Source organism: Mus musculus, chromosome 17 (genome assembly GCF_000001635.26).
Source record: "Mus musculus strain C57BL/6J chromosome 17, GRCm38.p6 C57BL/6J".
In the NCBI taxonomy this organism is placed as follows: domain Eukaryota; kingdom Metazoa; phylum Chordata; class Mammalia; order Rodentia; family Muridae; genus Mus; species Mus musculus.
In genome coordinates, this window is record NC_000083.6 from 74,774,899 (window position 1) to 74,787,990 (window position 13,092).

Consider the following 13,092-nt stretch of genomic DNA (forward strand, 5'->3'; position numbering starts at 1 on the left):
TGTCAGGACTTTACATTATATTCATCACAGCAGCAGCATTACAGTTGTGAAGCAACAGCAACAATAATTTTATGGTTGGGTCACCACAACATGAGGAACTGCATTAAAGGGTCTCAGCATCAGGAAGGCTGAGAAGCGCTGTGTAGACTGTTGACTCTATTCTGTTTGGTGGTCTTTGCTGCTTCAGAGAGCATCGAGTCCATCAGACATAGATACCCATCCAGAAGTATCTGAATGCACAAAACATTGATTATTAATAAGCCATGAACTGCTTACCGAGTAGTTCACGGTACCCCATCACATCATCAAACAGCATAGATTTTGTTGTAACTGGTAACTTGCATATGCTACATTTAGATTTAAGGTTTATTAAGTAAAAACTATTTTTTTTTCTTTTTGAAAAAGTGGTATGTTGGTTAAAAAAAAAAAAAACCAAACCCTTTCTTTTGACATGAAGGGATTCTGTGATCTTTATTTATGTATTGTGGCCATATGTCTTCAGCCAGAAGTCGTACTTCTTTACTCTCCTTCCCTCCTCTCCTCTCCTCCCTCCCTCCCTCCCTCCCTCCCTCCCTCCCTCCCTCTGCCCCTCAGTGAAACAGCCTGGGTAGAGGCAAGCAACCTTTTTGCTATTAAGTTTCTATGAAGCAAGGCCAGGAGGCTTTGTCCAAGATATTTGAGGAGTGTGCTTATGTCTCAATTTGTTCTGACCGACTGTGATTGAAGAGAATCTAGGGCTGTCCAAGAAGTGATGTGTACTACTGCATTTGTTCTGACACGTGAACTCATTCTGTGAGACATGGAACTAACGAGTGGCTGTCCTCCCTAGCACACTGCAGAGAGCCACAGTTTCAAAGTTGTTGTGCCACTTGGGAACTGGCCATGCTCGGCTCTGCCATACTTCCTGTTCTCGTTATCTCTAATAGAATACCTGACAAAGGCAGCTAAAGGGATTGATTTGATCTCCAGGTTTCAGAGATGTTACTTCATTGTGGCAGGGAAGGTGTAGTGAGAACAACTCAGTCTGTGTTGGTGGGAGCTTCAGGCAGCATGGCTATTGTCATTGGCCAGCCAAGAAGCAGAGAGCCCTAAGATCAGAATTAAAGGCAGATAGACCTTTCCAGAAGTCGCTCCCGTTGTGCTGCCTGCTAGCATTCTTGGCCCAAAGGTTCTGCAACCTCTCCATACTGTACACCACCACAGCTGGGGACCAAATGCTCAAACGAATCAGCCCTAGGGGACATTTCACATCAAATCATGGCAGGATTTCGTCAGGATGTTTCAGATTCCTGTCCTTACCTTCCTTCTGAGGAGGTTCATTATTGATTCTCAAATTTATTTTTAAATTTTAAATTTAATTTTGTAAAAATTGCAACAACTTGAAAGAAGACACAAGTATAATACAGCAATACGTCCATATGCTAATGTGAGCCATCGTTGTTACATGGTGCTCTGGTCTTCAAACAGCTTTGTGTGTTAGAGTCAGAAAGTTAAGAAAGGCGTGTTAAGCCCAGTATGGTGACACATGCCTTTAGTCCTGTTACTCAGAGGCAGAGTCAGGTGGCAGGTAGATCTATATGACTTCAAGGCCAGTCTGGTCTATAGAGCAAGCTCTAGAAAAGCCAGGGCTACACAGAGAAACCCTGTCTCCCCCCCCCCCCCCGAAAAAAAAAAAGAAAGAAAGAAAGAAAAAAAGACATTACTAATAACTTGATCGTTGTGGGAAAAAAAGTCACAGTAATTCACATTTGAAAGTCTGATACCAAGAGTGGAGGAGCTGTTCATGCCTTTAATCCCAGCACTCAGGAAGTAGAGACAGAAGGATGTCTGAGGTCCAGGACAGTCAGTGCTATACAGAGAAACCCCATCTTGAGGTCTTCCTCCAACCCCCAAAAGAAAGCCTGATACTAGAAAAAGCATGTGGAGTACAAACTTAATGAAGACTGTGGTCACGGAGCTGCTGTCCATGTGTGTCTAGGATCCAAACTATGTGTGTATTCAAGGTGACATTTTGTGTGTGAGCTTTAGATGGCCAGGCACTTGATTACTTACTGTATGGCGCCAGCTTTTGACTCTGCACTCGGCCTGGGTTCCTGCTTTCAAAGAGCCATCGTGGTCATCTCATCTGCTGCTTGATGCAGTCTGTGGGAGCTGCTTTTCATTACCAGGTTGGGAATTTCAGGACATCTAGGAATTCCTCAGTTACACAGCTTGCAGCTGCCCATTGCACCGCACAGATGGTCTTGCCTGAGTGGATGCCCACTCTTACATCTCTTGCTGAAGAATGAGAAAATACTTGTTTGTAATTAGACAGACCTGCCTTTCCTCATTACTTAATTCCCGAGGGGGAAAAAAACCCCAGATTGTTCATATAGTCACTCTGTCATTGATCAGGAGAGTGCATTGTCAAAATGTCATTATGTTGGAGATAAATACAGTAGAGGACAGTTTTCTTAGAGAAAATGAAAATTTTTTAGTAATAATGCTAGTTCTTTGAAAGAGTTATTATAAGAAATTTTAGTTAAAAATTTTCCTGGTACTATTTAAATGTGCATATTTATAGGTGTATTGATTAAATTTCAAGTTTTTAAAATACTTAAAAGAAACTTCATACATTTCTAACCTTAACAAAATGACTTAAATTCTTTGTTATTTATATGTGCATTTGAGTAACTTCATAATAAGAACTTGTTTACATTAAAATTATGCATACAGATTATGATTATTACATATATATATTCTTAGGCTCTTGCAGACCAATTCGAAGATAAAGCCACATCTGTACTGGAACGTCTGAAGATTTTCTATTGTTGTCAAGTACCCCCTCACTGGGCTGTTCAGGTACTTCTGTTTGTCTTTGATAGGAAAAATAACCTAAGTTAGAAAAGAAAATACATCAGAAAGGGATGACTTAAATGTATTTTTGAATTTTAAAAGTTTTTCAGTGAAATTAATAAAAGCAGTAGGTATCCAGAGGGAGAGAATGGGAAGAAGGAGAGAGAGAGTGTTAGTAGCTAAAGGGGGGGGCGGAGTTAGCTAAGGAGAGAGAGTGTTAGCTAAGGAAAAAGTATTAGCTAGGGAAAGAGGAAGAGAGAGTTAGCTAAGGAAAGAGAGGAATGTTAGCTTAGGAGTGTGGTAGCTAAGGTAAGAGGGTGTGTTAGCTAAGATGAAAGAGTGTGTTAGCTAAGGGGAGAGAGAGAGAGAGAGAGAAAACACTAAGGAAAGAGAGAGAGTATTAGCTAAGGAGAAAGAGAAAGAGAGTTAGCTAAGGAAAGAGGGAAAGTGCATTAACTAAAAAAAGAATGGCTTTGTCCTCTCAGGAGATTTGTCTGCCTGCTTTTATTATTTCCAAAAGGACATTTTACATTAGCTTCTTAAAGAGTTACTTTTATTTTTTATTATGTATGAGTGTGTGAGTGTATGTCTGTGGTTGTATAAGTATGAGAATATGAGTTTAAGATTGTGAGTGATTGTGTGTGTGAGTGTGTATGTGCGTACAGGCTCTGTGTGTGCAGGTGACCATGGTGGACAGAAGATAGTGTCCTGGAACTGGAGTTGCAAGTGATTGTGAGCCATTGACATGAGACAGAGAACTGAACTCCGGTCTTGGAAGTATGCGTAATTGCAGAACCATCTCTTGAGCCCTGACATTTTATATTTAAATATCTTTAAGGACTTTATTCCAAACAATAAACCTTTGAGCCTTTTAATGATGTTGTTTCCAAAAAAACCAAACCAAAACTAAAAACCAAAACAAAACCAAAGCATTTATTTGGCACTTTATGTTTTGAGATATGCCTGACTGTTTTTCTCCTCCCAGGGAGCAAGGGTAGCTCCTTAAGTCACACTGAGCTGGTGTGCGGCCCTTGTCCCCATGCTCCTCCTGGATTCTAGACATGCTCCCCATAAAACTGAGCCCCAGAGCAGTGATCTTTGTACATGAACTGGCTCCTGGTGTCTTGATATTTAGTATACTTTACGTTTTCTTACCCTCTCCCCAACCCCCTACACACATATTTAAGACTGAGTCTTACTATGTAGCCCTGCAATCCTGAAACTCACATAGTTCTGCCTGCCTTCCAAGCGCTGGGGTTAACGGCACACTTAGCAGGATGCATACGTGTTGTTCTGCAGTTTCCACATTACCTTATTTTATCACACCAATTTTATAAGTTGTCCTAGATTTTATAGATGAGGCACTATGGTACAGAAGAAATGTTAGTCAGAGGTTTCTCGAAGATTTAGTGACTTGCCATTTTAACCAGCTTCCTGTTCTATCACTTGTGTATTATAGACACAGGTAGACCTGCAGAATTTGAAAAGCTGCCTACTGTCCAATGGCCCAGAAGTCTTGTTATGAGAATATTTAGATGGCTTAGAATCTTAAACTAGGTTAATTTCTTATTACACTTTGGAAGCCACCTTCTATATTGAACAAAACATGGTAGTAAAACCTTCTGCCCTAACTCTGAGGAGCAGCTTCTTCATCCAGGAGGTGTGGACAGCTGAAACCTTTGGTGCACATGAGCCCAGTCTGTGCCGTTAATGAAGTGTTTGTCCTGTGTGGTTTGTGCTTGGTCAGCAGTTGAGATTCTGAGCTATTGATATAAGAAAACATGTCTGTTGGATGTGTAGCTTCTGCTCTTTGGTTGTGAGCCTGAGCCTCCCTCCAGCTCTGTAGCTGTTTCTGTAGACCATTAGGAAACCCGAATGCTGTCAGCATAGAATTTAGATGATTGTCTGCTTAGGAAGGAAGCTGTAGGCAGTTGAGGAAATGTAGGTCCTTTTCCATTAAATTAAGTAGCTCTTTTTTGCTTTCATCATAGTAGTCAGCTATATCTTTGAATATTATTTGAAAGATAAGTGCCAAAAACAAAGCCTTTACCACAGGTCAACCACATATCGTCCTGAGTTTCTTCACCTTTGAATTAAACATACTCAAGTACTTCCTGTATGAGCAGCAAATTGTGTCACTGCTCCTGTAACCTGAATCTTATTCAAGGCTTTGAAGTTGCCAAATGCTCCCATATTTTGTGGTACACAGAAATACTGTTAAGCCCTGTCTGCTTTTCTTTTTGAGACAAAGTCTCAATATATATCCCTGGCTATCCTGGAACTCAATATATAGAATATATATCCACCTGTGTCTGCCTCCCAGTATTGAGATTAAATATGTAAGCCTCATGCCCAAGCTACCATTGGCTTCTTAATTCTTGAATGTGACAAAGAGCAGTAAAGAGCTCTTCAAAAGAACACAACACAGTGCTCACTTACTCACCGGCGCCATCTCCTTTATGTCACCTAATATGCGGTCCATGCCTGTAGGAGGGCCACTTAAAACACAGTCTGTTCATTGTTGTATTTTAATGGCCCTAGCCTAACCTGCTTATTGTGATCTCTCAGGAACGGTGACCTTAAGTGACTTGATCACTAGAATGTGTCTAGAATAAGCAGGAGTGCTGGAGGCAGCCAGAGATGTCCTCATGCTAGGCAGAGAGCTTTATGCTGTCTGTGTTGCTTCTGTGGAGCTTTAAACCCTGATTTATGGGACATGACCTCCATAAATCAGAGGTTCTCATGGACAGAACTTCTTTAGACAAGAAGGAAATAATTGATGTGGTTTTTTGAGTTCTGGGTCAAAAATTAAATGCAGTGAGTATTTTGATCAGTTTCTATTTTGTTTTTAGTATTTCATCCCCTGTAGAAAAGCTTACTGAAGCAATACATGTGGTTCTCACAGATTCCTAGATAGTAGAGGTTGAGTTCCATAGGAGATTAACATATTACAATACATGGCCCTTTAAAAAGCAGGTTGGAGATGCTGGAAGGTAAAAGGGATTTGCTTCACTGCAAGGAATGTGATGACTCGCTCCTGTTTTTCCAGCGCCAGCTCGCAGGTTTGCTGTTTGAGTTGGGATGCACCTCCTCAGCCCTGCAGATATTTGAGAAGCTGGAGATGTGGGAGGATGTGGTCATCTGCCACGAGAGGGCTGGGCGGCACGGGAAGGTAGGTGACTGACGGCCATACCTGTGGTGGTGAGCGCCCGTTGCTCTTTAGAAAGACCCTTCTGATAGCATTTGCTTACATTTCTCATTTGACTTAAGACTTTCTAGTGTTTTCTCTGATATTTTCTGTGTATAAAAGAGAAAAGCAGCCTGGAGTTGATATGATATTTGGCATTTAAGAAAGAATAATAAAAGCTTTGAAGGCACTGCACATTTTGATTAGTTTTCCTATTGTTTCTTCTATAGCACAGCTTTGAAGTAAAATATGAGTAATTTATTTTAATTATCTTTGGGGTACCTGATGATTAGAGGCGTAGACATGAGAGATTATCTAGGAGTCTGAGTCTGTGAGTCTGTGTGAGGAAATCTGGGTGACCCTGCGGAGGCAGAAGCATTATTGAGTGTGATACATATTTAATTCCACTCTTAAGTCAAGAGAGAAAATGTTGTAATATTTGCATCTGTTATTAATCTGTTGTTTCTTCTCCTTATAAGTGAACCATATTTTAAGACTCGTGTCTCTATGTTTGAGTAGTCATAAAACTGAACACATTGAAATCATATGTTAATTAAAACTATTTTTTGTTTTATGTGCATGGGTGTCTTGCCTGTGTATATGTGTATGCACCATATGTGTGCTTCGTGCACACAGAGGCCATGGGTGTCAGATTGTCTGGAACTGGAGTTACAAATGGTTGTGAGTCGCTCTGTGGGCACTGGGAACTGAACTGAGGTCCGCTGCAACAACAGCGTGTGCTTTTAACTGCTGAGTCAGGGCTGCAGGCCCTGCTTGGGAATCTAGCTGCACTTTAGGTGACTAAATAGAGCAGGCAGCAAAGTAAAATCCTCAGGTTGGATTTTATTCTCACTTTTACCTTTTCCATTGTTATGAAAGTAAGAAATGGGTTCAAGTACATGGGTTTCTCTTTTCTTGTCTTGTCTTTGTTGTTATTGTTGTTTTTTTTCCTCTCTCTCTTTAACTTTTTGTTGGTTCTTTGTGAATTTCACATGTCTCACTCATCTCCCTGTCCCTTTGTATCTGGCCTCTGCCCTGCAACCTCCCCTCAAAAGAAAACAAAAACACCTCCCTAAAACAAACCCAAATAACAAAATACCTCACCATAGCAGTTACAGTGTGTCACACAGTATGCCCTTTTGTCCAGACATCCTTCTTGCAAATGTTCACTACAATGAGTCATTGGTCTGGTTCCAGGCCTCTGACTTCTGCTATATTATCAGTAGTGACCCTTTCCAGGCACAGCATCCTTTCCAGTAGGACTAAGGGTTTGCTGTAAAGACTATAATATTTTGATCCCAGAACAGAATTCCATTGCCACCCCCTCCTCCCCTTCTTTTGTACATCAGCAGATGTGCTCCTCTTTCTTTATGACTTGGCTCAGACCACAGAGCCTGTCAGTGATCATTCAAGCAGCGGGACTCGATGATCAGGGAAATTTCCTCTGGACAGCTCACTTGCCTTCATGCCACTTTGTGATGTGGGGCAAGTTACTTTATCTACCTTGTCTCAGTTTCCTTCTTTAGAAGCACATGGTCGGCTTGACTTGCAGGTTTCCCCTTGGTAACGCATGCTTCCAGATGGAGTTTACTTTGTCATGCTACACGCGTGGTTGCTGTGGTTCTACGACATGAACCTGCTCATATTTTGGTAGCTTTGAAATGGGAACTTCAGCTACCAGTCAGTGATCTCTTCCAATCTCACTCAGTCAGGTGACCCATACTTGGGTCTGTGCACACTGGTTATATTGGACATCATGTTATCACTTCAACAGTGTCAGGATGACATTTGTAGGATTTATTTGTCACTTAGAATGAAAAGAAGATCTCAGTATTATTTGGCACTGGATCAAAAGCAAAATAAAACAAAAGACAGAACCTAAGTAGAGAAATAAATTAGGAATTCATGAAATCAACATTTTTCTATTGGTAAAACTCCTAATTTCACTAACATTTCTTTAAAAGTAACAACCAAGTGTTTTGTGAGGGTTAAAAAGGAAAGATATGGGCTGGAGAGATGGCTCAAAGGTTAAAAGCACTGGCTGCTCTTCCGAAGGTCCTGAGTTCAAATCCCAGCAACCACATGATGGCTCACAACCATCTGTAATGAGACCTGATGCCCTCTTCTGGGGTGTGTGAAGACAGCTACAGTGTACTAACATATAATCAATAAATAAATCTAAAAAAAAAAGGGAAAGAGACTCAAAACTAGAAGAAGGCCAGGTGTGGTGGTGCATACCTTTGATTCTAGCCCTTGAGAGGGAGAGGCAGGTGGATCTCTGTGAGCGAGTTCAGGGCCAGCCTGGGTTACAAAACAAAACAATCAAAAGTTGATTTAGCCTTGTTATGTTCTAAGCTAAATATTGCCATAGAAAATGCTGTACTTAGGGCAGAGAGAATTATCAAACTTTACTAAATAGGAAAAAAATTGAAGCATTTTCCTCTTTCATTAAGAATTGGTCTTATGATTAATAGCATCTCAAATTTGATCAAATATAGAACTGTGTTTCTTCAAAACATTATTATTATTATTATTATTAGCATTTGTTGTCTCAAATGTTTGTCTAAAGAAGGAATGAATGGAAGAATGAATATCTTGGTTTCCAGTCTCATTATTCCTTACTGTGTAATTCTTTTACATTGCTTAACAAATAAATAATAGTGGCTATAGAAAATATGGTCATTTTTGAAGTGGTAGATTTGTTAAAATTATGTTTATTACTTTATGCAAATGTGTGTTTTGCCTGCGTGTGTATCTGTATCCATGTACATATCCAGGGTCTGTTGAGGCCAGAAGAGGGCAACACAGACTCCTTGGAACTGGAGTTCGAGACAGTTGTAAGGTGCCATGTGGAAGCTGGGAATCAAATGCAGGTTTTCCTCAAGAGCAGCCAGTGCTCCTAACCACCTCACCATCTTTCTAGAAACTGAAGTAGTAGTTTATAGAAAATTATTTAGTTTTTTGTTTATTGTTTGTTTTAAGAAAATTAAGCAAGTTGGTGAATCACAAATACCCAAAGCATGCTTTGAAATATTAATTTAACTACTTTCAGAAAATATGGAAAGCTGAGATGCCCTTATTGGAAGAAAAACCCTTAAGAGAAGTAGTTGATGCTTCCCCTAATAGCTTTAATATTATTATATTGTAAGGTTTCTTTATGCTCATGTAAGAATTATCTTAGAATAATGATAGATGCCTCTGTTTCTAAATATTATTGGACATGTACATATTTTTAGAAATGTAGTTATTACCGGGCATGGTGGTGCACACCTTTAATCCCAGCCTTTAATCCCAGCACTGGGGAGGCAGAGGCAGGTGAATTTCTGAGTTCGAGGCCAGCCTGGTCTACAAAGTGAGTTCCAGGACAGCCAGGGCTACACAGAGAAACCCTGTCTCAACAAACAAACAAACAAACAAACAAAAAACAAACAAAAAGCCAAAAAGAAATTTAGTTATTTATTTTGTTGTAAAGTTTTGTGACCAATCACTTTCCTCAAAAATCTTGATTTTTAAAGGTTGATTTTAACAAAGAACTTTTTCTTTCTTTTTTTTTTTAAAAGGGAGTTATTTCCTTTGCCTCTATATGAATGCATGTTTTGCTTGCATGTATATATGTGCACTGTGGGTGTGCTCCTGATGCCCATGGAGTCAGATGAGAGTATGTGATCCCTGGGGACTGGAGTTACAGATTGTCTTTAGCCTCCTTGTGGGTGTGGGGCACTGAAACCATGTCCTCGGCATGAACAGCAGGCGGCCTTAACTGCTGAGCCATGCCTTCAGGTCCTCTACCTCCCACTTTTCTATCCATAGACCCTAAAAAGTATTGCTTCAAGTTGGAAGCACATATTGTATGCCTGGAAGAGCTGAGCTTCTGGTGCTCGGCCAGTGGTTTTCACCACCTTTTGATTTCACTGGATGTTTGACATTTTAATGCTTAATGGAATAGTTTATGTTAAAGGGCTAATTTAGAGATATGCCTGAGTGTAATGATTGTCGTGATGGCCATGCTTACACCGTGCCCTGGGAGGTTCTCAGACTTTCTAGTTTAGAATACTGCTTGCAGACATTCTTACAATTTAATGGCCATTGACAAAATATCTAAGATTAATTTTTGTTGACCCTGGGGTCAGAACTGGCTCTCATCTGTTAGCATTAATTTTTCAGTTACTTGGCTCGCGTGTCCGACTTTCCTCTCGTCAATGGCAAAGTCTCATTTTGTTGAGTAAACTTAGTTTGGTCTAAAGAAGCACCAAAGGCCGAGTGGACATCAGCTCGGTGGAGGCGAGGCGAGAAAGTGAGCGTGTGGGAGGAGTGAGGATTTCTTTACGGGAAGTCAGCTTTGCCTGAGCCACATAGCTGCATCTTGATTATGCTACATTTTCAAATTACTGTAACCAGGGACTCTTACCATTTTGTTTTCGTGTAGTTTTATGAGGGGCAGAGTTATGTCTTTCAAGATAAGGACATAACTGTGTGTGATTTTGAGTTTCTTGTAGTTCTTTGGCAGAGCAAGTTCTAAGGCAGTGTCTGACCATGGCCGTCCCAGCCATCAGTAACTTCCCTTTTGTCTTCAGGGTGGAGAGTGAAAGGTTGCTGCAGCTTCATGATTTGCCTGGTTTCCATGGCCTTTTCCCTCACAGTCTCCTGTCCATGTCATTCCCAGGGTTCCAGGAAGATGAAGCTCGGGTGGTTGCCTGGCTTGGTGGTGTGGCCTCGGTTCCTGTTTGTGCTCTTCTCTCTAGAATGCTTGTCACCTTTAGCTAACTCTTGTTACTCTTTGGGTCTCCTTTGAGTGTTTATAGTGTCTGGACTCTGCCTCCTCTCTCCTATCACCTCCTCAGCACCGGGGACTGCTCTGATATCCCTCTAGCTGACTCATTTCCCCTGTGCTATTTAATCTGTGTTAATTAGAGCTGTGAGTCCATGTAACAAATAGTTGGAAATGTCCTAGGAAGCAGATACCCCAGAAGAGCCCTCCTCATGGACGACTGACCAGATGGCAAAACACCCGCCACCATCCTGTTTTCTTCTCAGTAGTATGATTCCTGCCCACACTTCCATGGGAACCTTTAGACTCTCCAGTTTTCTCACAGTAACTATAAAGACACCATAGTTTGTTTTTAGATAATGCAGGTTCTAAGCGTTTTTCATGGATTATTCTTTACACAGTCAGTTTGTAATCATTACATGCTACTTATAAGAGACTACAAAATATGAATCACCTTTGTCATTTTACTGGTTAACATTGGTAAGTGGCAAATTTTGCCTTCCAAGAGCTAACTTCATTCCCTATAAAGCCCGTCCTCTCCCCACACCTGCCTGCCTACATGGTTAGTATAATTCCCATAAAAAGTGGAGATTAGATTTTTAAGTTAAACCCCAAAGAGGCACAGTAATTGAAAATGCCCCACAGCTGGGTAGTGCAAATAGGAGGTGACCAGCTAATCGGATAACCAGGCCTGTTTTAAATTACTCTGTTTTATTGTGGATGTGGAGTGTTTGTGTTGGCAAGTACACTTTGAGAAATCCCAAGCCAGAGCCTGGTGTTGTCACACACATAAATACAAGAAGCAATTAGTGAGGAGCTGGCCCAGGTCGTAAGGCTGGGAGGGTCCGCCCAGGAATGGGGCTTTGGTGCTCTGCACCTCTCGGTTATTGCCCAGGAGACACGACTACCGGGGGGAAGCTGTCCTGCTACGAGTATTGTCTCTGGGAAGAGGAGAAGGTGCTTCAGCGCCATCTTTAGCTCTGCCCTAGGCATCCTCCTTGCGTGTGCCAGGGGTGTAGAGTACCTTCTCACAGGGTAGGACTTATGCCTGAGAGCTAACCTTTCTGCTGGGGGTTGGGGCAAGCCTGGCTGGGGTTAGAGGAAACCCATTGTGTGAGTCCCTTCACACGTGCACTGTTAGATCTAGACATGTGCTTGGTTCTTTTTAACTCAGGCCTGGTGATAGAAGGCCAGATCTTTTTATCTTCATTTTTAGTTCAAAAAAATTTGCTCATGTCTGTGTATCTGGTGTGTTCCTGTGTGTGCTCACATGGATGTGCATGGAGACCAGAAGAGGGCATCAGGTTCCCCGGAGTTACAGGCAGTGTGAGCTGTCTGATGTGGTTACTCGGAGCCATGCTCCAGTCCTCTGTAAGACAAAGGATCCTGAGCCACCTCTCCAGCTCCCCACTAACGCCATCTTACGTTGGTGGCCTGTCTCTTTCCACCTGCTTGGAGTGAACTGGCCTGCTTGTTAAGCCTGTCTGTCATGTTGATCGTCCTCAGGGTGCCCTTTCCACTCAGAACCGCTGAGTCCACGCACTGGTCTCTGTCCCCTCATCTTTTGTTGGGAAGACTTGCCATAGTTGTCTGTCTGTCAGTTCCCTTTGCTTGTATGCTGGGCAGATGACGAATGCTCTTGTCCCACATTAGAACTTTAATTCCTTCCGTTAATCCACAACAATCAACATGCAACTCTCAGCCAAGAAGTACATTGAAAATTACTTCAGACTAAAGTAGAAAGAATAAAACCTCGAGGGTCATTTCCTCCCCCACTCCAACTTTCAACTCAACTTCCACTCAAGGCTGACAGACAGAGTGCTGTCTGAGATTGAAGTAGTAGGGCAGGGTCTCTCTCCCTCTAACTATTTTCCACTTAACAACAAAGAGCACTGTACTATTACAAATGGAAATGGTTACTGATCCCATCATGTGCCATTCTACCTGAACTACACAGGGAATGGGGAATTGGTTCACACAAAGTACTAGGAGTTTATGTCCTGAGTTTGAAGTTGTAAGTTGACATTTTGTGGGTGAATGTAGGCCAGCAAGATATTTTGTCTGTCTTTCACAGTGTTTGGGGAAAAAAAAGTCAGTAAAAATGTTCAGATTTCATCTTTTAAAAACTCCAGATTTTTTGACTTCTCTTAGAGATCCTAAAGATGAAAACCAAGCAAACAACAAAACAAAACAACCCCTAAACCAAGAGTCAAACAAAACCCAAACAGCCAAATGGAAACTGGGCCCGAATCCTACATGTGTGCTGACTGGCTAGTGAGGGGCTATGTGCTCTCCTCCCTTC

The 13,092-nt window shown here is 41.5% G+C and overlaps 1 protein-coding gene across 5 annotated transcripts in view; it reads left to right on the plus strand.

Moving 5' to 3' along the window:
• Positions 1–13,092, plus strand: part of Ttc27 (tetratricopeptide repeat domain 27) — a 145,836-nt gene that overhangs the window by 57,164 nt on the left and 75,580 nt on the right. For all 5 annotated transcript variants that reach the window (XR_003952200.1, XR_003952201.1, XM_006525025.4 and 2 more), the window contains 2 exons: positions 2,746–2,841; positions 5,885–6,007. Coding sequence is in view for 3 of the 5 variants with exons in the window: in XM_006525025.4 (XP_006525088.1) it covers positions 2,746–2,841; positions 5,885–6,007 (219 nt within the window). In the remaining 2 variants the exon portion in view is untranslated. The remainder of the gene's footprint in view (positions 1–2,745; positions 2,842–5,884; positions 6,008–13,092) is intronic.